The sequence below is a fragment of the Poecilia reticulata genome, linkage group LG17, assembly GCF_000633615.1.
Source record: "Poecilia reticulata strain Guanapo linkage group LG17, Guppy_female_1.0+MT, whole genome shotgun sequence".
Lineage (NCBI taxonomy): Eukaryota > Metazoa > Chordata > Actinopteri > Cyprinodontiformes > Poeciliidae > Poecilia > Poecilia reticulata.
In genome coordinates this window covers 24,749,323-24,777,223 of record NC_024347.1, presented here as the reverse complement: position 1 = coordinate 24,777,223, position 27,901 = coordinate 24,749,323, and the positions used below count along the sequence as shown (strand labels likewise).

General features: G+C 36.7%; 1 protein-coding gene and 1 long non-coding RNA gene across 2 annotated transcripts; one reads left to right on the top strand and one right to left on the bottom strand.

Moving 5' to 3' along the window:
- Positions 1-98: 98 nt before the first annotated feature.
- Positions 99-27,825, top strand: LOC103479801 (uncharacterized). Its single transcript, XR_535992.2, has 3 exons — positions 99-158; positions 18,186-18,258; positions 27,072-27,825. It is a non-coding gene; the product is annotated as an uncharacterized LOC103479801 (long non-coding RNA).
- On the bottom strand, positions 8,301-14,234 carry and2 (actinodin2). The gene is made up of 6 exons (XM_008434461.2): positions 14,119-14,234; positions 13,563-13,639; positions 12,159-12,203; positions 10,634-10,797; positions 9,270-10,139; positions 8,301-9,072 (listed from the first exon to the last, which is right to left on the bottom strand). Exons 2-6 carry the CDS (start codon positions 13,618-13,620, stop codon positions 8,686-8,688), a joined length of 1,524 nt encoding a protein of 507 aa, XP_008432683.1. The 5' UTR covers positions 13,621-13,639; positions 14,119-14,234; the 3' UTR covers positions 8,301-8,685.
- Positions 27,826-27,901: the final 76 nt, after the last annotated feature.

The following is a 27,901-nucleotide window of genomic DNA, read 5'->3' as shown; positions in this document are numbered from 1 at the left end:
GTTTTATTTCAATTATTCAGTGCGTTTCCAAATACAACCGCTAGGGGGGCGACTACTGTATTGGAATCATAAAGAAGGTTGGACACACAGAAGAAGAATAAACATTACTGTTAGATGCTAGAAGCTCAACATAGCGTCTCATCTTTTCTAAATCACAGGTAAGTAAAATATATTTTGATCCATATATATATTGGTATCCTCAAAGAGTTGAAGATATTATTGAATAGAGAGTCGACTAGTGAGTAAAGTTATGCAGTTTGTAATGAGTATGTTGTGTAGAAAACGGGACATATTTCTCGGGGCTAATTTTTGGTAATGCTAGCGGACTTTGTACATGTGTKTTGAGCTAGCTGAGAAACAGYTGAAGGACTACAGAATTCACTTTTWATTTATTGTTTTTGCCATTTTKATATGGTTTACACACAAAGGGMATTAATTTTGTGTTTTTATTCGAAAATATACATTTATTTATTATTTATTACAAAAACCTGAGAAACCATGTTGTTAATGACATCCAGTGAGGAAGTAATGACTGCCTATTTGGGAAGCTTAATAAAGAGAGACAGCTTTACAGCTTTACACCTTTTTCAGTTTTATAATTAATTTTTTGTGTAAGAGATAAAATATTATTCTGTGAAAACAGTGGATAAAGTTAAAAGCTAAAATGCTTAAATATTAAATTATATTTTATTTGTAGTTATAATCAAAGACAAAGAGCTAATAATGTGAATAAAACCTATAATAATATTTAATTGCAGCTGCWGCAATTTTCTTCMATCATTTACATTTCTCTTTAATTGGTGTTGAAGGCCAGGGAGAGTAGATGTRTTTTCAGTCTGGACGTAAAACTTATACTGACTGATATGATAAGACAAAAAGGGACAAGGTATTTGAGTTAAAGCATTAACTAAAACATTTCTATGGTTTAAAGAATTAAGTCATCTGTGAATAGGTTTTGCAATTTGACAAAAGTCATAATGTTAAATGTAGCATGTTAAAATAATTCTCGTTCAGTTTAAAGGGATATTAAAGTCATTGGTGATGTACTCAATCTAAGGACTATCCATTGCAGTTGCTCAGTGATACCTAAAGTATTGCAGTATTGTGCAGTATGTTCATTATAGAGAAGAAGAAAAAACAAAATTACCATATTACCCTCRGCCCATCAAGGTTRTTGGGTAACAGTGGCATGCATTCGGCTTTTTGCCTCTCAGATTGAACTGAAAGACAAAAACTATTACTAATATATTCTTTTAGGAATTATTTTCATMGTAACTACAATATTGGATTTTTTTTAGTTTGTTTTACAAGTTACTGTGAAAGATCTGACGTGTGCTGGCTCCTGTTTATTTCTCCCTGACTCTGTAGAAACAGAAAATAAATTAAAAAAAATACCTCTTTTTTTAAATTCTTATAAATAAACTAGACTTGAGAACCTTGACTCAGAAAGAGAAAGCTATGCAAGATAGTTAGTTAGATAGTTTAGTTTTCTTAAAAAGTTGTTTCCTTTTCCTGTGAAAACCCATAAATTTGTACGCTACATGTTTTTKTTGTAGTTGTAAAACAGAAGCAGCACTTCAACMCAATATTCTCTCAGTGGGTTTTTTCTTCCTTGCTTGTTTTCTTTATGAGACCTACCACAGACTTGAAGTGGCAGAGATGCTCATATGTTGAAAACAATTAGACTCTTTTTCACACATAGCTGCGTATGTGGCTTTTACCGCTGGACAACATAATAAAGTCAAGACCAGTACAGGCGTATTTTTCATTTTAATAAACTAGGAGTCATAAATTAACCAGAATTGGACAAATGAAATAATTGCAGACGATTTTCTCACCCAACTGGTTGCTGATTTGAATTAGACGGCAGCATGAAGCACATCTAAATCCAGGAAGTTCATCAATTCAAAAACACACTGAGAGCTGTAGCAGCACTGACCTCTTAACTGACTCTCTCCTCCTGCTTTTCTCACATGCAGTTTCCAACACTGCAAAACGTCAGATTTTTCCATTGCCCTATCTAAACGCCATCACACTGCAGAAAACAGGGGGAACCACAAAACACAATCCCAATGTGTAGAACTAGTGTGGCGGTCCCAACAGGCTGCTGAATGCAAGGCCCTGTCAATTTATAGCCCTACTGTACCTTTTCATTTTATTGCCCCCCTCATTCAAGCAGCAATAGCRGCAARGAAAATAAAATGAAATTCCATTTTACATGCAGTCACCTGTTCAGGTGAAAAAAGGAGGGKKTTTTTTTKTTTTTTWTWYKSSKYWWAAAARRSSMCMMMWWTYWMAMRCKYKYRSMRCASMSMSMRMMWSTKCTTCAGCTCGGGAGTCCACTTAAAGCAGCACTTCAGATCTGGTCAGCTGAAAAGTGCATTTGCCTGTGAGTTATTAATAAATATGTCCATTAGGTCGGTCAGTGTASCTCTGAATGAAGGATGGTTTCAGAATATAAATCTCAGGTAAAATTGAGACRGAAGGTGAACTGTTGGCTCTGTGACAGCAAAACTTCTTTGCAGAACAAAAACTGAGAGTTTTATTTAAATCTTAGTTTTAATCTAAAGCTGCCACGCTTTGTGAGCGGAGTCGAATGAAAAAGTCAGAGTTGCGTGACGAGGTGAAGGTATGTGAAAAACTTTCTAATAAATTTCGTAATTTTTCAGTGCCACATTGAGGTGGACGTTGAAAAAACTCGCTAGACMTCATCAGTATCACGTTTGTAGTTGGCGGTAAGAAGAAAATTGTGGAATTTTTTAAGGTTTCAAAATTATGGGCAATTTTATTTTGTACTGTATTTAGTGTTTAATCAGCTATTATGTTGTAATTGGGCAAAAAAAAAAAATCTGCCACCATAATTTGTTTTGCGTATCTTGTGCTAGCTTTTATTTGGCTCAGAGTTGATCGTAGATAGACAGATTGATTTTGGGCAGTATCTATAGTTCTCTGGTGAAAAATATTCCAGACTAATCTTTTGTGGTTTATCTGTTGGAGGATCTTTCTAAACTTTGCCCTCATTAATTTTGTTAATGTGACTTTCAGTTTTGGAGTTATAAGATAAAACATGTATTTTCTACCATAGCACCACCTACAGGTGAATGTGGCTGAATATTTTTTGTTATAAAGCAATTAAACTAGATGGTTTTTTTCARCTTAGATGAGTAGTTCATGTGTTTGCAAACAAAACATTAAATATTTTAGCAATGACGTCAAATTGTGTGACTGAGCATTAAATCCTTGTGAGCTCYATCTTTAAACACCTTTTAWTAAAGCTTGTGATTAATTAATTTGAGATACTTTCAATCAGTCCCAGTATATCTTACTCCCATATCCATGGGCAGAATTACAAAAAAGGATAGTTTCACAGATTTATGTGAGAAATAAGTGGAATAAGAGGCAGTCCTTGAGCATTCATTTTGAAAATTCATGGTCATTACCTTGTGAGTCCATTGTTTTGTTCCCTTACTATTGCAGTAGACACTAGAGTTTCAACGTGTTGTGAAACCTTTGTGCAAGTAGTATCTTGGTTGCGAAGCAACAGCTCTAAAGTCTTCAAATATTCTGTTAACAGATGTTTCTAGAGAAATATTTTCAGAAAATGTCCTTTCTGACTTACAAATTGAATTATTTATGTTTGATTTTTCAGCTGCACAGTGGCGCAGTTGGTAGAGCTGTTGCCTTGCAGCAAGAAGGTTCTGGGTTCGATTCCCGGCCTGGGGTCTTTCTGCATGGAGTTTGCATGTTCTCCCTGTGCATGCGTGGGTTTTCTCCGGGTACTCCGGTTTCCTCCCACAGTCCAAAAACATGACTGTCAGGTTAATTGGCCWYTCCAAATTGCCCCTAGGTGTGAGTGTTTGTGTGCATGGTTGTGTGTCCTGTGTGTCTCTGTGTTGCCCTGCGACAGACTGGCGACCTGTCCAGGGTGACCCCGCCTCTCGCCCGAAACGTTGGCTGGAGATGGGCACCAGCACCCCTCCCGACCCCACTGAGGGAAAAAGGGTGCAAGAAAATGGATGGATGGATGGATGTTTGATTTTCTTTTGTTGTAACACCTCTTTGATAATGAACCCAACTTTCATTGAAAATCCTATTGATTTTCCTTGAAACTGTGTTMAATTTGAAAGGAAAATGTATGTTTTGAGCAGCTCCTGTTAAAAACCAAATCCTCCTCGCCAATACCAGATAGTTTATTCTGTTAATGACTATTGTTTTAAGTTTAGTGACATTTGAAGATACAAGACAACAAACAGACCTCAGTAGTGTCTAAAACAATGCACCACCAGTCAAGCCTAGAGACTCCCCTTAATGATGGTCACCAGCTTGGTCTCACACTCCTGAGGAATGGGATCGTGTTCACTAACCATTTCTTCAAAACAAAATTTGTCTGAAGCTGTACAACTTACTTGAGCCTTTCAAATATAAGAAAAACACATTTATTAMGTTTTTTAAATATTCTTGGGTGTTTTACTGTAAAATTAAAACCCACCACTAATTTTATTTCTATTCTGTTTTGCCTACAACTTATTAGCTTGTTACTTCCAACCATGTTCAGAGCTGGAGAAGTGTTTTGGATGAGAAGCAGTCCAATTGATTTCCACTCAATTARCAATTAGCACTAGTGGTGTTGGAGAAGAATCAGCTGAAGTCCTAATCCAGCTGCCTGCCACAATGAAGCAGTCATTAGCAGTCAATTTCTCACCTAAAGATATCAGAGTTGCACTGCAGAACCATAGAGACTAGGGATGTAACGATATACAAAGACATGCTGAAAATTTTAGGAATTGCTCTTTTGGTTGTACCGAAGGTTTGTATAGAGATGAAAACAAATTACATAATTAATAAACTCTTTCCCTGAGACAAGAAGATGAGCAAGTTTTAAAAAAGTCTTTATTCGTTATTCTATCTGTCTATCTATCTGAATAACAACAAACAGTTGCAGGGTGTGTTCATGGCAGATGAGTTCATCATTTATTCAGTAATTAACACAAAGCAGACAGCCGTGATAAACCACTAGACTAAATGCGTTCCACTGCGACACACTAAAAGGCGCTTATCTTAATATCATAACGCTTAAAATCCAACGCAATTATTCTTCACAGGGGCGTGAAATTGATTCCAAACATTTTCTTTTTCTCCTCCACACACGGTTTGATCTTTGCTCCCCAGAACGACCTTCAATAAAAATTCAATTTCTCACCTAAAGATATCAGAGTTTCATCTATAATAATACTATTGTGTGCAGCTCGGATTATGAAATGTTTTTCTCTCGTATCGCTGAGGAGGCGTTCTGATGATCCAACCAGCGCTGCGTAAAATGCTTGATTAAAAGAAAGATGTTTACTGATTGAGTTTTTTTTTTTTTTTTATTAAAACAGACGTGAGAATCAGAGTGTGAAGGTGTGCCAGATTTAGTCACACAGATGGTAGACAAGAGAACATGAACTCTGAGATCACCGTCTGGTGGAAGCTGCATGAAAACATTAGGTCTCCTKTTCCAAAATTATCTAAAAACAAAAATATAATAATCTACTGAACGTTGTTTCTTTGGAAAAAAAAGTCTAATTGCAGTTTTCTCAGTTGATTTGGTGCATGAATTACCCACAAAAGTCGGTCTCTTTCTCAAAACCCTTAGTTTGTCTCTCATGAATAAATGTGTCAATGAMCATGTCAGTACCTCAGAATGACAAGTCATTGTCTCATTGTGTACAGATAAGACAGTCAAATTGTTTCGTCATGTCACCAATATAGCAGAGTACTCTGTTATAAACCACAGCTGAAGTTTTGATGACAACAGTTGTGAATTGTAAGAATTGTAATTGTAGGAGACCAACAGGAAGAGACTGGACAAGATTCAAACAAAGCTCAAAGTAAAAAAACAGTAGCACTGAGAACATAAAATTTCCTTAAGGAAAACAATATATGCAGTGCTGAAGGAATTACAGTTCAGTTTTTTTTAAACCTGCTGACATTCTTGGCTTTTGGGCTACAAATTCTCATAAACATCACAACAAATATCTTCTCTGGKGATGCAGCGTGGAAATAATCTTTTAGTGTTTTATCCTCCCGCTCCACTTCATCTTCTCTCTGGATGTCAAACCCGTCCAGATCTTGGCTATTTCAGAAAACATAATTCTGTGGAGTGGTTTAAATATTTGTATTAATTTATTTTTTCATGTAACTCTTACAGAGTGACTATAATGTGCTGCATATCATTTTGAGATATAAGCACTTTTTTTTGCAAAACTTTATCTTTAATGTAATTTCTTACCCTAACCTGAGCACTGCCATAGCTTTTTATTAAAGCATTGCAAAAATAAAATTTAAATGACGCATAATTCAGACATAAAAAAGCAAACTGGAACTGTAGCAACTGAACATGGTGCAGCCCAGTAACGGCACAGTAAGTCTAATTTATTGGAACAATACAAAAGTTTCAGATTTTAACAGCTTGCAGAGACGAGCTTTAGAATATTTCCCCCGTTTTGCTGCACAAAGTGTCATAAATGTGCAGAAGTTGGGATAAATGTGATAATGATGATCTCATAATCTTTTGAAAATTAGAATCCAGAATTAAAAGTAAAGTAACTTTGTAAACAAGATAATTTTTTAATGAAAAGAGACACCTTACCTTACCTTACCTTAGCAACATATGAGGCTTTCAGGATCCTCCATCTTTAGGTTGCCATTTTTCTCAGTGGTTGTGGGTCTTTAAATCTGTCAGATCTGTTTGCCTTCAGTATGCAGGAACTTTATAATGTTGACCAATAAACAAGGAACTAAATCTGGCGTTTTATTAGCCCACAGTTGTTATTCAGATTATAATGTCTCAATTTTGGACTAGGAAACAGTAGAATTATTCTTATGGTATTTAATAAATATTGTAAAAATGTCCTGTAGTCAGATCAATTTTGATATTTTATCTTGTTGTAAACTGCTTATAAACGTTCATCCTTACCACAGACACTGTTTGATGCATACATATTAAGTACAGGACAAATTTTTCCCACTCATTCGATAGCATTACATGATTACATTACAGAAGAAAAACYGTTCAGAGGTGATGCTTGTAGCTACTACACTGAAATTTGGCATTAAAGGTTCCAACACCAATGGAAGAAGTTAATACTGTGCAGCAATGACTTACAATTGTTTCAAGTAATACACAAAGTAGTTTCCAAGCAGTTCATCAAACTTGTTAATGTAAACTTTGCAAGTGGCTATTCCTGCACTACGTTTCTTTTTCATTCTATGCCTTTTGTTGCAGTATTTCCTATATTTTAATTAATAAATGAGGTTATTAAATCCCCATAATTAATCTTCCAGATACTCGTGTAGCTTTAACTGCTTCCATTGTGCCAGAGTGTTGGTAAAATTGTAAATAAAATTAGATTTGAGGTTAGATGTCCTTTTTGTTTGTTTACCTGAGGAAACCGACTCGTACATTTTGTCCTTGAAGACTATTTGAAATTGATACGGTATGAAAAATGTATTCAAAAAATGTTGCGGGAAACAAGCAACTAAAAAGCTGAACTGTAAAAATTACAAGCTCAGCTGTAGCTTATAGCTGGAAGACTGCTGCATGACCRTGACTGTTTTTATGCTCAATTTTACTGTTGGAATTTAGTTTTTCAGACAGTGAAACATTCAAAAAACATGGATTCTGATTTATACTGCCTTGCAAAAGTATTTCTCCTGGCAGTTCTTTCATAAAAGCCACACWAGTAAAGTCTATGATTAATGTTTACCCCTGGACTCTTTTTACTTATTTAGTCTTTGAAAGAGAAATTGGTTGCAGTGGATTTTCTTTAAAAAATGACTTCCACTTTACAAATATGCACTATTTTGTGTTGGTCTGTCACAAWATCCCACTAAGATACATGTATATGTACAGCAAATAATACAACACATTTGAATGAATTATGTTAGCACTTTTGTAACTTATKAGAGGCTATGATTTACATTTGTACATTTAAGCAAAATGTACATAAACATTTTGCTTAACTATACAGATGCAACAATGAGCTGTTTTATTAAAGTTATTTGGAACATAAAATGGTGAAAGCCCAACAGGACGCGCCATCTGCTTCAGGAATATAATGGCATTATCCACAACAGCTGGCAGTCGCTGTTTTGAGTCACTAAATAATCTCTCTGCAATAGAGTCAAATATGTAAAATATTAGCCCATACCTAAACATGGTCACATTCATCTTTAGCTTCTGAACAGATGTTTCTGTGACACAATTTATTAATTTCAAAATATTAAATCTTTTTTAGTCAATATTTTTTATTAAGAACATGATAGAAACTGAACAGGTGAGGTTTAATAAGTTTTTACGTAACTGAAGACTGAAGAAAACATTAAATACATTGTGGATAATGTACAACATCTTTCCCACTGACACGACTAATTCTACTGCTCTATTACACATCTATACATACATGWCTTTTCTACAAAGATCCARACAACAACAATTTTCTCATAATACCACTGTGTTRTTTGGCTCAATCTTTGACATATAGTAAACCAACTTAAGACTGATTTGCTGCTTGAAGCTGAATTATTKTGGGATTTGTTTGTGAATCTTGCTAAGGTCTTAAAGATAATATAAAAATGTTMTGCCTTGCAAAGTTCATATGAACTTAATTCCCGCCTGTAACACTCCCTAGCTGGTGGAAAGATTTACTTGTGCTTGCTCAGGACACCCCGGAGGAAGTCCTCAAAACGTGGGACAGCATATTGGTGGACAACGGCTTCCTTTGCACCATTTTCTTCATCAGCGATTGGCTCATCGGCAGAGGCGGCGGGTTCAGCGCGGCGCAATCTGCAGTTGTAGTCGTACTCGGGGTCGCAGTCAGGATCTGGAAGAATAATGCCGTCCTTTCCAAGCTTTGGGGCCTCGATGCCACCAGGTGGAGAAAACTTTGCACAACTGGGATCGTAAGGATGGCAGAAGGGTTCATCAGGAGCTTCAGAACCAGACTTGACTGGGCTGCAGTCCTTGTCATAGTGCATATAGCAGTCGTAGCCTTCCTTGGTCTTGCCGCGGACGCCAAGCTGGTAGCGGACCTGGTTGATTTTTTGGTTTGTGTGTGTGTTTCAAAACAAATGCAAAGCAGATTTATGACTAAAAAAAGAAATTAAAGCATTATTCAACACCCATTTCATTTTACTATATATTTTAATAAGTCATATGTTAGCATGACTGTAGAGGACTAGTCAAAAAGAAGCAATTCAAACCTAAGAAGAGGACTTTGGGTTCAGACCTGGTGCTCGGGGAGCTGTGGAGGGGGCCTGCGCAGGGCGGCAGCAGCTGCCAGTATGCAGTACGGGTTGGTTCGCGGGTCRCAAGTCAGAGGAGCCGCAGGAAGTGCATGTTTGGGGGCGTACTCCAGGACGGGTTTGGTGAGGCTAGCGAGCCTTGTAGCGCTCAGAGGGTTGCAGCCTGCGTCAAAGAGAGGGTTGCAGTGCTGCTCTGTAGGTGCCTCCCTGGCTGCAAAGGAAGCAGGAGCAGCTTTACTGCCACAAAGAGGATCCACTGATGGGTCACAGCTAGAGTACATCAGGTGATAGAAGCCACTGGGGGCCTTTTGCACCAAAGAGGGCTTGCAGTACGGGTCCTTGGGGTCGCAATTGAGGGCAGAATAGGATGGAGCCGGACCCAGCACAGGGCGGTACCCAAACGCTGCTCTCAGGTGGTACTGCAGGCATTCTACATCTTCAGGTTGGCAGATCCTAAGCAGCTCAGACTGCTGCTCATGGCTCAGGAAAGGCTCCAAGACTGGACCATAATGGTAGTAACCACTGGGGCTCTTCATGGGCAGCACAGGGGCGAGGATRGGAGCTGGTACCTTAGCTGGAGCCGGTTCAGGAGCCTTGGAGGAAAGAGGGTAGAGGCAGTAGGGGTCAAGGTAGGGGTYACATGTTCTGATGGAAGCAGCCTTGAAAGGGGCAGGCATGACCACTGCAGCTTTGGGCTTGCTGGTAAACTCTGCAATGCATTCTGGGTCATCGGACTCAGCACAGGTTCTGTATATTTCACTGAGGTGTTTGAGGTAGTGGTTGAAGGTGGGCCCCTCCTCGGACCTGTGCTTGTTTTGCAAATAGGCCAGATACAGACGATCCAAGTCCTCCACCTGAACAACAGGGGCGAAAGCAGCTGAAATTAGCATAATGATGGTTCAAACAATTTACAAGCCACTGAAATTGGATTTAAAATAATTAATACATAATCAAAAGCTTAAAATCCAAGGCCATTTTTAGCCTGTTCTGTATTTGAAGCAGGAAATGAGCCGGGCTTAAACAACATAAATGTCCTGGGCATAGAGCACTGAAAAATATCTAAATATTTAAAGAGGGTAAAGGCATATTAATACTTTTATGCAACCAAGATCAGAGCAATAAATCATTCATTGTTGTCATCTGAACTGAAGACGGAGGAACATTGAGAAAAACAATCCAATATTCTTACTGCCTGAAATTATTTATTTAATGCAGTCAATGGGGAAAAAGGCATTTTAATGCAACAGTATAATGCAATCTGATGGATTGTTTTAAGGAAAAAATGAGGAGCTTCGTAATCGTGACTGGCATAAAAATGAATAAATGATGTGAAACAAGCTCCACTCACCCCCTCCTGGTTGTGGGTGTCCATAAAGTATTTGTACCATCCCCAGAAGTCAGGCATACGTTTGAACTGGGGCACAGCCGCGACGGGGACATTCCTTCTGTTGCGAACCAGCTTTTTCAAGTTGGTCATGGCCTCTGCTTTCACATTATCAGATACTGCAGCTGCTGCAGGGAGAAACAACAGAGAAAATAAACTAATCTTAGCTAGGACAGTGCCACAGTTTGTCCTGAAAGTAACTCAAGACAATCTATGGGTACTTGCAGCCAAAACAACTTTGCATAATCTTGTTAAACTTGATAAGGATGTGTTTTATGTTTCATTCTATGATGCTATCATCAAACCATCTTTCATTAGTTGCTCATATATTTGTGTTTCCATGTAAGATACACCGAGCACAGATTGGCACTAAACACAAAATCAAGTTGAAAGAAGTGTCATTGGCCTATTATTTATGCAAAACTAATTTATGACTAGGCTCAAGAAATTATTGGTTACACCATGCTAAGGTAAGCTAAGGATGAGTTCTTGGTCAACCCATTGGTTACATTTCTAATGTATATGTTTGGTTTTTATCTGAAGATGACGTGGTATATTCTTCTACATCTGTACCTTATCTAACATACACAGTACAAAAAAGTGCAGGAATTGTTGTTTTCATCGCCAATGCTTGTCCCTGTCGACACCCTTAAAGCCTGAGTTGTTGAAATGGGAACTGAAACTTGTTTTTTGTTGTCTTTTTTTAATCAAAATCAAAAACAATTCAGTCTCATAACATGCCTGAGTAATTTTTTTAGATATGTAGATTAGTGGTTGTAAGTGCTTTGAGAATTAAATGTTTTTATATWTTTGACTCACTATTTTAAGTAATTTAATGATAAATTCTTATTGTTACTCTTGTTTATATTTAAATGTTGTGCCGTAAATTATTTTGAGCATTTTGTGTGTTGTAAATGTCACTATTTTAAGACTTTTCACTTTTATACCAATGGCTCAAAAGGTCAAATTGTTCCTATAGTGAAAATCAACTTTTTTGACAAGTTATTTCTTTTTTTAACTGAATCTACTTGCATCAAATCCTACTCTTAAAGTAATGCTGCAATGAATCTTAAGATGTATGAAAACTAAATCCAAAATTTTCTTTGCAAACACAAAAAGGACACTAGAATTTAGAACCATCTCTTTCTACATTTAAAACAAGTTTCTTTTAGCTTTAAGTTAAAGAGCAAGAACAGTGGCTTTTTATATTGAGGAACATATTTCAGATTAGTTCACGTTAATCTCGAACAAAGACACTTTTGATTGTTCATATTGAATAACAAAGACAAAGCTCACCAAATGAAAACCTAATTTGAATATAATTACCCATATTATGGCTTCACCTAAACTATGTAAATCAACTGTGAACTGCATGAGGTTCATGCATGCTGAGTAGTGAATTTAATGCTTTTATTTCCTTCCGATACATTTACTAATTGAACATTTTGAAACCCTTCAGTTTTCCATGCCACGTCAGACAAACCCTCACCTTCCTCCTGCTTGTCCTGCCCCACTGGAACGGCCCCCAGAAACTCTGTAAAAACACAAACAGGAGCCACATTAGCAGCAGCAGCAGCAACGCTTGCTAACTGGAAACAGATGTTGGGCTTTCTCTCAACATCAGGGAAAATGCTGAGCTGCTAATAAGCTGGCGGGTGAAAAGCGGCAGGTGCTGGAGCGCTGGCGCCCCGATGCAGGCAGCATCCTGCAAATTAAACACTCCTCCACCCCTCCTCGCTCACTCCTCCATCCAGCCTAAAGCACGTTGTGTCGCTTAGCTTTGAACTAAAATGGTGGTGTTTATGCCCCCGCTGGAGGCCTCCTCAAACTTTACCTGTAAAACTACAAAGAGTTGGCCCTCACACAGACCAATTATTCATGCACTGTAAATGTAGCTAGTGGGGGGGAGTCTGGGTGTCTTCTGATCTGCCGGGGTTTTATGGAGACATTTATGKTGATAAGAAAAACAGCCAAGTCAGCTGATTATTACACAATGTCCAGTTGTGTATGTATATTTTTATCTCTAAAAGCAACCAAAAAACATCATCTTAACGAGATGTTTTACTTTCCAAAAGAAAAACATATCCTTGTCCAGAAATGAATTTGTTCAATTGCCTCTGAGCAGTAAAGTCAATGTAAAGCAACAAATCATGTTAAATCACACCAAAAGCAATTTATCAGTGAATTGTAGTTATTTTAAACGAGACACAGGCGCTTTTGTGTTGCTGAAGAAACAATTTCAGACTTTGACATCAATGCTCTATTGTTAGAATAAACTATTATGCTTTATAACTAGACTAAGTGCATTTTTACCTGTTATGTAAAGGACATTYAGGCTGAAYCCCATTTCTGAAGGTCATSACCACCCTTAGGACTCACTTTTCCTCCATCTTCCATTATTTTAGTTAATCCTTAAAATATGTCACTGAGAAATGGGACACTTATGCCAAGTCATCAGTTTTTTTACTGGTTAAATGCACATGTTTATATTCAACATACCTAAATAAAAATCTTGAACCTTAAATGATAAATATCATGTAAACAATTATGAGCTCTCCATCATATGTCGTTTATTATGCTTCTAAAACAACATGAATATAATCCTACTTACTACTACGTAAAGTAATTAAAATGTATTTGGATTTTCTTAAAATAGCAGAGTTTGAGAAGAATGCTAATTTGTCACAATGCTACATGTTCAGTACATTAACTAAGGTCTTCTTAGTTATTATTATAGCATAGCGTTTAATTGTTGTATCATTTAATAACWTTTTGGTATTTTTCAAAGTASTTTATGTTTCTATATTTTACTTTACAGTCAAATGGTTGAAAGCCATGATAAATAACAGAAATTAGAAAAAGTGRCATTGTAAACTTGTCATTTACATCTCACCTGGTAATAAGACAATTGCTAACAGGAGTCCTGTGAGGATGAATGATGGTCGTGCCATTTTCTGTTTTCTGTGCTTCCTGTAGGAACAGACAGGGAACAATACTCAGAGTTGCCACAATTTAACATTAGACTGTGCTATATGTAACACATTACAATGCAACTCGACTTGGATTGATCATCTCATTTTCTTTTCTGTGAAGAGTTTCATCTGCCTGCTAGGAATGGAAATCCTTGATTACACAATGCTTTCAGAACAAAGTGAAGGGTTTTATTTAACCGGCTGATGCAGAGACAATAGAGAGGATTGAGGACATGCACTAATAGAGCTTTAGAGGGATTATGGAAAATAATCAGAATATCAAATACAGCGACTGAACTCAACAATCAAACCACCAAAAGCTTGTTATATTGTCTTCTGTTGCTGCACAGACAGCTGCTACTCTCACTAAGATGAATAGTTTTACTCTGGCTTGTGAATCTTTTTAAGTTTTGCCCTTTTTAAAATTGTGCAAGTTCCCAGCAGSCTCTCTAAGAAAACATAGAAATAACTACTTACCTGCAAAGGTGCAGTGGATTCGGCCTCCTAGGATCACCTCGAGATCCAGCGCGTCTCTYTGGAGGGAGGGGTTGCTTCTCCAAGATGTCTGAACCCTAAAGCTCTCTGCTCCCCAGTATGAGCCGGACAAGCAGGGAAACATTTTTAAGGAGCCTCCCTTGGTCATTAAAAGACAGAAAAAGGCATGTCATGAGGCTAAAACATGCTGCCAGGCCCTGCAGGATTGGCTCCTGTGCTGACAAACATCCAATCAGCAGCAATCCAGTAATTAGGAAAGGTGAGCAGCTCGACTCTTCCTGGACAAGTTGAAGCTCACAGTTTTCTTCCTTACTGGGGTGAAATTCGGGGTGATTTTAGAGTTAATTTGACATRATGTTTTGAGATAAGTTAAGAAGTTATTAAGCTGCACTTGAATGTATTTCAGGTATTCTTGACATTCTCCTGTAGATACATAAACAGCAGTAAATAAGAGAAAATACTGTTTGTACTTGAGATTCTTATTTTTGAATGTAGCTGTTTTGCAGAAATTCACAGCAAAGAATAAAAATATTTCTTAAACAACTTCAGTCTTGCATCAGATCACTGAATAAATGAGAGACAAATATTATAACACAAGAATATCCAAGTAGTTTTTGCATCATGTTTGAAAGTTTCAAACTTGGTTTAATGAGTCTGCAGCTGAATCACTCAATTGTTATCCTCTTCTGAGGATTTGAAAGCTATGTAATCCCTTCACAAAGATACAAAAAAAAAARATTTGCACTGATAACTCCTGCTTTGAAAACTTCTTTATTCTACATGCATCTTTTATATGGAACAACATGAAGGAAAGTCGAGTCGTTAGGCGAAGTACACCTCATACGGGGAGCCAATAAAGGCAACAAACTGCTGCTACAGTAGGAGGCAGCGCCTTCAGGACCAGCATACAAACAACTCTGCTTGTTGGGTTTACAGTACAATCCTGAAGCCTGGGCTCTGCCACGTAGCCTTCACAGCCTGCAGTCTGTGTTAGAGGAACGTACCGAGTACCGTGGGAGCAGTGGAAACTGATGAAAACAAGCTTAAAAAGATCAAACCATGCAGCCAACCTCTGAGGGTGCAGCAGCTCCTCGAAACATTCAAAGACTGACATTTATTTTTAATTTGTGGCCTTTACTGATCTTCAGTTGCACTTTGTATTTAGGTTTATGTATTTAAAAGGGATTAGATTGACAAATGAAATCCAGTTGAAACCAGACATTTATTACATTTATAACATAACATTTTATGTTTAAGTTCAGTTACAATTGAAAACAATATTTTATCATTATTTGAATTCAGAAGTTTGCATACTCTTCCCTATTTGGAATTGGTTTTCTTTTGTACGTATTTCCCAAAGCTTCTTACAATAGTTTGTTGGATTTTTGTCCTATTCCCAGTGAAAGCACTGCTTTASCTGAGTTGGTTTATACACGCTTTGTGGCGATCACCACTTCAGACTGACTTTGTTGTTGTTAAGCTAATTTGGAGAAATGCTCCGGGTCATTTTCCGTTTGTAGAACCCATTTGGGCTCGAGCTTTAACCTTCTTGCTGAAATGTCTTTGTGTTGATGCACAAAATATTTATATTTATATTTAAGGATCAGTGCAATACATATGTAAATATCTTATAATTACTGTCATTCTCATAATTTTTCATCCTCAACTTAGAACATTTTCGTCAAATTTATARTACTACATCAAAATCACTTTTATTTATTAAATTAGCTTAAAAAGCTTCATTAATTCAATCTGTGTTTGAGTTTCTGTTTGTGCTTTCTCACATTTTTTGCAATGTTTACAGACTTTTTTCTGACTTTATGAATTTATCATTTCATATCCAAGCTAACACAACGTTCAGATCACACAATTTTGCTTCATCTAAATCAAGATGAACCATCTACATATATATTTATCTTGGGCTTTTATTTGAGTAAGTACATAGCAACTTTAGAGATTAAATCAATTATATTTTGTCAGCTTTTCTACCAGGCTAGCATTATGCAGAGCAAGTTGTTCTTTGTACTAAATGGGACAAAAATCAGTGAAGGATACTAAGGCATTTAAAAGCTGGAACATTTGGAAGAATGTTCAATGTCTTGTGGTTTTAATCTGAATGTTTTCAGATTAAAACCACAAGTGTGAGGGCTGCACAGTGGCGCATCTGCCAAATGCGCCACTGTGTTGCCTTGCAACAGCTCTACCAACTGGGTACTCTGGGTACTCCGGTTTCCTCCCACAGTCCAAAACATGATTGTTAGGTTAATTGGTCTGTCTAAATTGTCCCTAGGTGTGAGTGTGTGTGTGCATGGTTGTGTGTCCTGTGTGTCTCTGTGTTGCCCTGTGACAGACTGGCGACCTGTCCAGGGTGTATCCCGCCTCTCGCCTGGAACGTTAGCTGGAGATASGCACCAGCAACCCTCCCGACCCCATTAAGGGACAAGGGTGTCAAGAAAATGGATGGATGGATGGATGTTTTCTTGTTGTTTGTAGCTGAAAATAAGGTGGATAGTTGGATCTCAAGAGCTTAAGTTTCTGCAAAGGTTACCACGAAATGAAAAAAAAGAAAGATTATATATAGTATTTATCAACATGCATGCTCCTAGGACTTTCTTCTGCAGACTTTTTTTCTTTCTTCCAGAGTTGAAATGTAATATTATCAACCTCCAGTACACTAACCAATTATTTCATTGATGTACCTTTTGCCTCCAATTTACTGCATTTATTGCTCTTCCAGACAGACTCTGAATGTGACTTGCATGTCTGAACAGGAATTTTAGTGCCAGGGCACTTAATGTCCTAATTTTACAGACATTGTCTGATTTTCATTCATAATAGCATCTGTCATTTAGCTATTTTTGACTGAGTCACAGTGCTGGGTTGAATTTTCAGACAAATGAACAGCGAACATAAATTTCAATGGTGTTCATTTCTTGAAGCAAAAAACATATTTGTTTTTCAGCAGGCAACCCTCTAACAAACATATGTTCCTTTTAATGGCAGAATTATTTCTAGTTTTTATACACATTTGCACATCTACCGGTAACAGAAAAAGTTTGAACTTAAATTTAAAAATKTAAAAACTAAACGTCGTCCACCAGTTTGAGCAGTTGTTTCTAAATAATGCCGACCGTTTGGCAGTTTGTCTCTGTGGACACGTGTCTCTCAGGAACCKTCTGACTACTGGTGACTCAGCCCTGGCAATTTTCACAGCTTTAAATTAACGCGACCRTCACTGAGGGAAACATACTGTTGTGTTCTTTGGCTGGAAGTCAGTATCTGCCTGTGCTTGGAAATCAGACAGCGACAGATGTYRGCCAGAAACAACCATGGAAAATGTAACTCATTGGAGATTAAGGGTAAATAAAACGCAGGTGTTTGGTAGAAGAATAATTGTGTCATAATCTGATAGTCAAACAGCTGAAGCAGAGTCTAAGAGCCTGTAAAAACTCAAGACTGGCAACTGGCAAACTGGCAACTTTTAGCCAATTTAAGCTATGTTTTTGTCTTTGCTAATAAATATTTATTCTAATTATGTGGTGTTTTCAATTGAGATTTGTCCAGACTTAGAAGAAATATCCTAAATTAAATTATTTAAATTAGCTTGGCGTTGATTTTTACCCCTTTCTCTTCTGTTTAAGGTTTTAGATATTCAAGTCAGAAGATGTTGCACTGGTTACTGTGCAAGATGTTCAGTAATTCATACTAATCCTTTTCRTAGATCTGTTGGGCRTTGCTGACAGCTCAGTTTTTAGTTTTGCTGAGCCTGTACAGGCTGCTTTGAAAATCTTGTTGTTTGCAATTTTATGTTCTCCGTAAGCCTTTATTTGCTTACAAAATCATCCAGAATAGTAATAAAGGTACATACCACATAGCTGTGCATGTGACCTTCATATCTAGTATTGATATTCAGAAAGTTATCCTCACATTTAAATGCCATCTACACACAAGAAAACATGTACGTATAAAAAATTCATTTCTTCTGGACTGCAGAAACTATTTTCACTTCTCTTACGACTTTAGTAGAAATGTCTTTTTTTTTTTTCCAGGCTGATGTAATCCACAGAAACGCCGTTGTTCATGTTCTGATTCCGGGTTGAGGTCCAGAGAACTGCAAGAAAGGTGAGAACATGTTTCTGTTTGTGAGGCTCGCCCTGCACTCTGAGCTTCCTCTGTATTTAATGAGCATCGCTGCAGTTTTTCCTCACAGTCGGTGCAGCTTCAACCCAGTCTGCTAAATCGTTACCTAAGCTATGCTGATGGGATTTTTTGATGACATTGCAATAGCTGCAGATACATTTATGTTAAAGGTTTTAGTTGAMGGATACTTAGCTTTAGCTTAAAAATACTTACATTATTTTCTGATATTCTCTATTTTTTCAAATATATCTAAAAAAGTAAATCAAATAATATGCAGAGCTAAAGCTTCAACACTGAAGTTTCCCTCTTTCCAGATTTCTTCTCGTTTTTCTTTTTCATAACACCTACATGTTTCCAGTCACCGCATAAATTTTAACATAAGACTGATAAAATGTTTTCAAATATTAGATTCTTTGATTTCATTCATTAGGTGAAGTTCTATAAGCCTGTAGAATCGAGAACCAAATCAAATCAGATAAACTCATTAAAACAATTAACGTAATGAATCACCATAACATACACAAAACAAAACTATTTATGATATTGGAACAATAACGATGTTGTCCCTCTGAACTTTACAGACCTGAACTTGGGTTTAAAGCTGAACACTTTAAACCCAAGTGTTCAGCTTTCATCCAGAAGTCTTAATTTACGTTTCTGAGCACTTCAAGGACAGAAAGATTTGAAATCATAAGATGATGAATGAATCAATTGAATTTTTTTAATTAAAATGGTGTAATTTTTCTCTAAATGGTGAAAGAATCAGAGAGAATCTCATTTTGCTCAGAAAGGGCTCTTCTTATTTTTCACCAGAACATGTAAGTCAAAACTGAATGCATGTGGCCATAATTCACAGATGTAGAAATCATTTAAACCCTTGGAATGAACAGTCGTTTGTTACATGCCATCTGCAGAATTTCCAGGGGTGACGGCACATGGAGTCTTTGTGCAGAATATGTAGCTACAGTATAATTAAACCCTGAACAGGTGTTTCCAAGCACACTAAAACCTTCAATCCAGCCCCAGGAGTAGCAGCAAACACAAGCAGGATACAAGCCCATAATTTTAGCATACTGTATCCCTGGGTTGTTAGGAGTTTCACAACATCTGGAGAAGTTTGAGAGAAAAAAATCTGAAACTTGTGCCACTAACAAAGAAAATTATATATTATTAGACTGTTAATCATTATATTGCTGCACATAAAGTATGTAGAAAGGGGAGGAAAGTGCAGATTTCTTTCACCGTTCTCATGTGGACTGGATGCGGTCATCTGTGGAAACAACAACGGATCCATTACAACAAGCTGATAAAATGGAAAACAAAGATTTCCAAAAGTGGGAAATGATTACACTTGTGCTCGTTTTGAGGTTGCTGGGCCCTGGGGAATGCCCTTTCTGTGGGTGTGACAGTGTATGAGACTAAAAGTTAGCAGGAAAACTGCAGAAATCTGTGTCAACAGGCAGCAGAAAATGTGCAACATCCTCTGCGTTTGCAGGTGGTTGACGTTTAACTCTTACCCAGCACCAAGGAAAACTAGCCGCATTTTCTTCCAGTGAATTTAGTGYCATTAGAAATTCACTCTGTGTAAAAAAAAAAAAATAAGAGGTTCTGTTCACAAGTTTAGGACTAATTATGAAAACATATTTTAAGTCTTCTTGTTTAATTTCATGTTACTTAAAACAAAAATATTTAAGGGTTAATTCTATTGTCAGCAACACATATTAAAAATAAAAATCACATTTTGTCAAACATTGGCTTTTGCATACCACGGCTTCATTTCATTGCTATGTTACAGTCTTCTCTGGAGTCATAATGTTTTTTAACCAACTCTTCTGTGAGGAGAAAGTTATACGTCTTTGCAAGACTGTGCAAGTGACTCATCAAGTCTTTACATTTTGACTGCACAGAGCCAGGAAATTTTGTGTTACTTTAAATTAAAGTAGTCTCRGTTGATGGGCTTTTATGCCTATATATCTATTTTCAGTGAATGTTTCTTTTTTGTTCTGCCATTAAATGTTGACTTCTATATCATACAAGGATTCAAAGTAAAGAAATCAGGGTGTGACCGGCAGAGTCGGGCAGTAACTGGTTACACACTTCTGTCGCACTGCATCCTACTTTTTTCTTTTTATTTTAGTGAGATTATTTAAAGTAATGCTACTTTTACTTGAATGCGACGTCTGGCTGCTCAGTGAGTTATTTCACTCACTGAAGACCAACCATGAGTTAACCAAGCAATGCAACAGATACGCTATGTTTGTWCTCAAACTCTTTTGTTCTGTTTATCTCTGAAGTCTGCTGTGCCATTTTAAAATCACTACTATAARTTTTCACCAAGTATTTTTGCACTGTTCTGTGATAGAAATGTATATTACTTACTTTAAATGTCAATTTCTGAAACTGATAGTTGTGAAAAGAAGTGGGTAGTAACTATTTACATTTACTCAGTTATARTTCTTTGTCGGGAAAATGTACTTTTAACGGTAGTTTTACCAGATCATGGTTTTACTTTTACATTAGTAGCATTATTATGAAGTATTTCTACTCTTTCGCTTGTATTATTATTCCATTAATAAAATACATATTGCCCAACTTTATGCAAAATCATAAAGTTGGGCAATATGCGTGTCAGATATTATTGCCTTAGACCAATTATAAAGAAATGATGAACGGGAATAGTTGGTAACTCTATTCTGTATATTTGTAGGTTGTGTGTCTTCTTTGTGTATGCTCCTTTTTTTCTAACATGTTATTTAAAAAACAAAACAAAGTTGGACAAAACCAGACTAATTACAGCCTCGAAAGAGACTAAACAGAGACCTCAGTTTGTTTCTTTTTTTTTACACATGTTGTAAAACCAGAGTTGTCGTTTACTTAGTTTCTGTCTCATTTGTGGGGGTAAAAGGACATTCTAATCTCTTTATATTGACCCATCCAAACCTGAGACATTTTCCAGAAATTAATTAATGTGAAAAGACAACAAAGCAGGAAATATATAAGCTGCTATCACTATTTCCAATCTTGCCACATATGATGATTTAAGACATTAATGTTGGCCGCATCTTAGCATGAGAAAGTCGTGTTTATAAGTTTATAATGTAGATGTGCTACTTCTTATACACTGTCAATCTGAATACGGTATGCATACTGGGATTAATGGTGTGGAATTCACAGTGTCCAGGTACATAACACTTTTTATGTCATCTCGTTTAATTTAAATTTTCTTTTTTTTTTTCACATCAAAGGATCAACTGATAAGCTAATAATGAAATTGAAATACTAAAAGTATGTGTAGTTGGACAGTTGTTAGATTATTCAGACAGGACATTTTGGCAGTTTCACTTTTAATTTCAAGCATCCAGCATGCCGATTGAGGGTGTGTTTACACCAGCTCTGTTTGATCCGCTTTAATAAAACTAAACTAGAAAGTTTGTTTGGGAGGTGTGAATCGAAAAGCAAACTAAAAACGTAACTTAGCTTATGTATTTAGCGCAAGTTGGAGAAATGGATCATGGCTATTTCTCCCGAAGACTAGGGTAGAAGTTGTCAACAATGGCACAAACGTTTAGTGAATGTGATATGTGAGAGATAATGTAGCAGATTTTATTCCATATGTCCAAAAAAGTACTTTTCCATCTTGTCTTTTCACGTCCATAAAACGAAAAACAAACGCACAGATGTGTTTAACCAACTCTTCTGTAAGGAGAAGGTTGCACTTTAACAATAAAGTCTTCAATAAAGCACAACGCCTAAAATAAAACGAGTAAGGCAAAAGATTTTTCAGTTCAATGTTGATTAGTTTCTGCGGTAGGAGATGTTTGCTTTTCATATGGGGACAAGAGAAACATTTCTCTCTAGCAAGCAAAATGAACACTGACAGTTTGTCAGATGCAGCCTTCGCGTCACCAATGAAATATTTATGAACTTAATTATCTGCAGTAGAGGACAATATAACAAACAATGCACCCATTGATTAAACTTTTCATTATGCTTACCATGCTTATTGTCAGGATTGTTGCTGATACATTCAACATAAAGAACCACTTAGTTTCCAGAGGCTTAAATATATTATAAAACTCACAAGGAACGGATTGTAAGRTGGAGTTGAGCTTGGAGTTTCCTAGAAGGTAAAATACATTTAGGACAGCATAGTTGTTAGTGTAATTAGTTGCTGGTTCACATTAGGGTTTATTTTCTTTTTATAAAATTTTTTTTAATTTAATTTAAAACACTGTCAAACCACAATCACCTTTGGGACGTTGTGGAACCAGGGAATTAAATGTTTCCAGTATATATGTTTTCCAATGTCCAGATCAATGGATAATGGATTCATGGAACAACAAATATAAAGACAACAAAGCAAAAATGTTGTAATATTTCCATTTTGACATGAGTTCTTTAAGGAACCAAGCTCAATTTTATTCAGCAAGGTACAGTTGGCCAAATGAAATATCATCTGAGGTAATGCGGTTGGTTCTCCAGACAAATTTCTGTTTTGTGTTCTGGGTTTTTGAGTTCAGTGGGCTATTCTCTCGAGCACAGACACCCAGATGCTTTTTAATTTTGCATCCTTTTAAAAAAAAAATATATCAGACACAAACGATTGGCGACATGTTTGGAGCACGTTTACGTGATTTTTTTTCACATAAAACTCCAACAGTAAACTATCCAGTTTACTGTTGGGTTTTTTAATTGTTTTGGCGCCAGTGCTGTGCATGTTCTTTAAAGTAGCTTATTTCCTCTACTTAGATGCATTTTATATTGCATGAGAGTAAATAAATTGCACAAGTGAAAGTGACAAATTGTTATTTTATGGTAAGAAAACTGCCACAAGTTTGTCTTTCATCCTTGTAACTTACATAAAAAGCTGATGCAATTCTTATTTTGGTCAAAATAAATAACATCAACTTTACATACACAAAGATCATTTGTTTCTCTTAAATTAATCAAGAAGAGACATCAAATCTCTAAATCTGTTTCTTCCAAAAGAGTGAATTGATATTTCATCCAGTAAAACATCAGCAATTGTACCATTTTAAGTGTAAAGATGCTAATAAGCATCTTCGAGAGAGAGAGAAGCACAATCCAATAAAGTTATTTTCCACAGAGCTGCTGTAGCCTGGATATTTCATAACATACAGTAAATGAGGCCAAACCGCCAAAGCCATTTACGGCTGTGACTGAGGAAGAACCGAGGCGCATTATGCACCTGATTGTTCAGATTAATGAACATTTAAAATCTCTTTATGAATAATATGTGGGCCAGGGAGGATTGAGAAGTCGTGTCCATGAGACAGTAAAATGGCACACATGTACATCAGAGGGGAATAAACGCTGTCACCCCGAATGAGCCCCGCACCAAGCACATCCACGTTGCTCCCGCCGAGGGGTCTGCGTCGAATCTGTGTCACACATGGTGTGAAACCGAGGCTGTTTGAAGCGAGGCCTCAGGACAGGGATCACACTCCGGCATGAAACGGGGTTTTATAAAAGCGGGGCGGGGAAGGTTTCAAGGCCAGTAAAGAGATTTCCTGCTGAGGAAACAGAAGAGCTCTGACGCCCAGGAGCTAATCACTGAGCGCTAATGCATTCAATCTGCCCTGACTGACAATTCCCCATCCGAACATGACAGACTCCTCCTCAGTTCACTTCAATTCAGCCAACTGGAACAGACATCCTGCATTTTAACATTTCTAACAAACATAACATCCTAGAGCGTTGTTGCCGAGTGTAATGTTTTATCAGACTCTTTCGAAATATCAGTACTTGTAGATTTAAGCCTAAAAATTTAATTTTGTGCACTTGAAGCCTTTAAAAATAATCTTTTTCTAACCAAATCTCAGAAGTCTTGTTGCACAACGAGAAGCTGATGCAATCAGAACAAAGATTTTGCTTTCTGGCCGCCCACGTTCCAGCAGAGACCGGACTGAAGCTTTTCATCCAGCTGCACAGAAATACTGGATGCACACTGCAAAAATAGACTGAAGTATCAGCCATTTTAAATAATTTAAGTTTGTTGTGGCTGTTATTGACTTGAGAAAAATATAAGTTTTCATTTTACTTTTTCATTCCCATGAAACTGCTGTTATGATTAGTGTAGGATCCCCCCCCCCCCCACACACACTTTTATTTGTGACACAAGGGACTCCCTGGATGTGACATTATTCTCTTCTCAGGTCAAGCACACGGTAACCTCCAGTATATTGTGTTTTTGCAGCAGAATAACTTTGCTTTCTCTGCAGACACAAGATTAAAACCATAAAGAGACAGAGAACTCTTTGCTTCAACAATGTTGAAACCTTTCCTTTTAGATCTTTGAATCTTGAGTCACTCAGATATGTTATCTGTGACTTAATGATCCCTGTTAAACAGGAAATATTGGTTTACAGTGAATCACAAACATATCCTCTAAAGTCTTTGACCTTTCAAAACAGCAGCTTGCATAGATACATATGTAGATATACATAATGTAGAAGACATTTATAATTTTGACACTAATATTGATATTGACATTTTCAGCCAAGCTGGTATCGGTGWTAAATCTATAGAAGCATAGAAAGATTTGCACTTTAGTTTCAGATTCCATCTTGAAATTTTGTTTTATTTTTGTGTTGTAGTTTCTCAACTCCWCTCCAAACAAATAGTTTTGATTTGCTCTCAAATTCTAATATTTTGAGCTTAAGAAAAAGAAAAAGGCATACAAAGCACGTCAATATGTTAAACTATTTTGTACACACCTATAAACTTTGTCCAAAAAAATAACTAAAAAAAAAACAACTTACAAAAACACCTGAAAGTCAGAAGTTTGAAAAGTTAAATTAAAGGCATTCTGATGTGGCGTGATTTTGCCAAAACAATTTCCCATTTCCCTTGCTGTTCTGAGAGAGAGAAACTTTTGTTATGATATTTCCCCGCACTGGAAACGGAGGTGAGGTGCAGGCGGTTGCTGCCAGCGTCTGTCTCATGTATGCAGGAGACTTTGACATTTTTGGCCACACAGCTGGGATTGTTTTATTGGTTATACTAAGAGTTAAAAAAAAAAAGTCCACATCTGTACTCCTGTTTTCCTTCTTCCATTTATCATCCCATTTCTCAGAGGAGGAGTTGGATATCGGGTATGAAATAACTTTTTTCCCCACAGGGTCTTGGAAAAAGTCTGTGGAAATCTTTGAGCTTTCAAAGTTTGAATGAGTTGAAGAAAAACTTCAAGAATATTCATTCATTATTCACGTCAAACATATTCTGATCTTTTATGATTTGTCTTTCTGTTTTTGTTAGTTTGGCTTCTGATTTATGGTTTTTGTGAGTAAAAACCTTGAAATATAGATTTGTTTTATAAATAATATAGTCTTTGGAATAAAGCAATACCTCCAGGTGATTTTTTTTCTAGACGGCTTTCGATAACATGTTGGTAAAGACAATTTATAGTGCTATAGTGTTGATGAATATCCTCTTGTTTGTTTTGTTTTACTACAAATTATTATACTATTAAAAAAAAATGCAGCTTTGAAAGGAGAAATACATATTTGGGACGCTACTGGCACGCTATTATTTGCAAAGCAGCCAATCGAAGAGCGGCATTCATTTTCCTTGCCATTGATTGGCTGCGCGGATATAAGGAAGACCGTGGACGTTACCTTCTGCGGAAGTGCCTGGATTATTTTCCCTATGTGTATCAAGGTAATAAATTTGATGTTTGAACGATTAAAATAAGTTGCTATAAGCGTTTTTAACAGGGGTATCAAGTATTCAGCGTTTTTAACAGGGGTATCAAGTATTCACATATTTTAGCTATTTGCTATGAATCCTAACACCTGCAAATATTGTCGAATACTTTAGTATAATTAATAATGCTACTTTATTCTCCCCACTTCTAGTAATTCTCTCTTAGAGCATATTTGCATAAAGTTGTTGGTGGTATTTTCCAAAATAAGAAAAATGCAGCTCTTTTAGACCCAAAATAACACAAAGAAAATGAATACATAGTTTTTAAACAAAGCAATATTAATGTTTATTTCACAATGTTTTCCTGCAGTATATCATGTTGTTGAATTTAATACCTCAATAAATAGAATTAGACACTAGTATTTGTGTCATTTGAAGTATTTGTTGTTTGACCTGAAATTTAAAGAATTATCTTTAACTAGTCCGGCATGTTTGTATGTTTTGGCTTGTGATTGGTTTGTCTTACCTTTTTACATATGTGGAAAAAACAAAGCAAATGAGTGTTTGCTTCCCCTAGCCCCTCAGACAGCAAACATGCATCTCACAGGAACAGGAAAGCCAGTCTGCTCTTTGCTGGTAATACAACTAAAAAACACATTTAGAAAACGGCGTTGAAACAACAGACGAGAAGAAAACACTGCCCCTTACTTTTATTAGACCATCATTAACTCTTCCTGCTGCTAATCTCTGCTCCTGATTCAATCAGTATACAGCTTGTTATTCTGCGCAGCAGCTCCTAATGAACTTTCTGCAATTTGGCTCCTGATTAACACCTAAATTATCTGATGAACTACTTTATAATCAGGAATCATCAACCACAGATTTATTCATCCAGGACTTTTTTTCCCCAGTTATTTCTTTTCAGAGGAGCTGGTGTTACCTTTTGAAACCATGGTTCATTTACTTTTTAATTCACAATTATGCACAACCTACTGTTAATCTATTATATAAAATAAATTGAAGCCAAAACATTCCAGTTTTATGAACATATTTTAATATTTTTGTCCTGGTATCTGCTTGCTTTAGCAGCCTGACACTGTTTAAGAGGATTTTCTGCCTTCTCTTTGCAGTATTTAAGCTGGCAGAGCTCCTCTTTGTATGTCTGAGGAGTTTACGTTCTTCTCTATGGGGGTAAGTGCCACGTCTGAGCTGTGTACCCCATGATCCAGGCTTTACTCCCACTCAGCCCAGGCCTGCTCACCGTGGAAAGCCCACAGAGCTGTTCAGACTGAGTCAATAGTTAGCAAGCGTGATCTGTAAGTTTCATCTAATTAAATCTACATTTTCATGTATAATTGTGTGCCTCTTCGAAGCCTCTGTAGGTTGAGTTATTGTGTAGTTATTGAAGAGAAATATGGATGTTTATGCTGTGTGTGTGTGTGTGCGTGTGTGAGAGAGAGAGAGAGTGCACTCTGCACACGGCTGCTGAAAAACCACCACGATGCATCCTGGAGAGCATCATTCATCGCAGCTCTTCGCCACCTGCGTGGCCTCTGACAGCTCCCCTCCTTATTATGCTGAACAATGAAAACTGCCACAACAATATAGCAGAAATTTATGCAAACATAAAGCAAAAAACAACTGCGTCCTGTTTTGTTTGTGCAATCCAGACAGCAAAAGTGTTAGACAGGTGCACGAGTCGCTGCACTGAAGAAAAATGCTGTATTTTAGTCAGATCTCTATTATCTTTTCCTCTATGCGCAAACATCTCTAAATGTGAATCAATAATTAAACTTCATCTGTTGAACTTACAACTACCTATTATAAGTAAACTTTTGGTGTCTATTATTTTTTATTTTTGTAATTGATTTGGTGTTAGTTTTTCTCTAAAGTGCAGTGCTGAATGTTTATAAAACAATGTTATATTTACTTTGTCTGAAAGCTCAGGTACAGTTAAGCT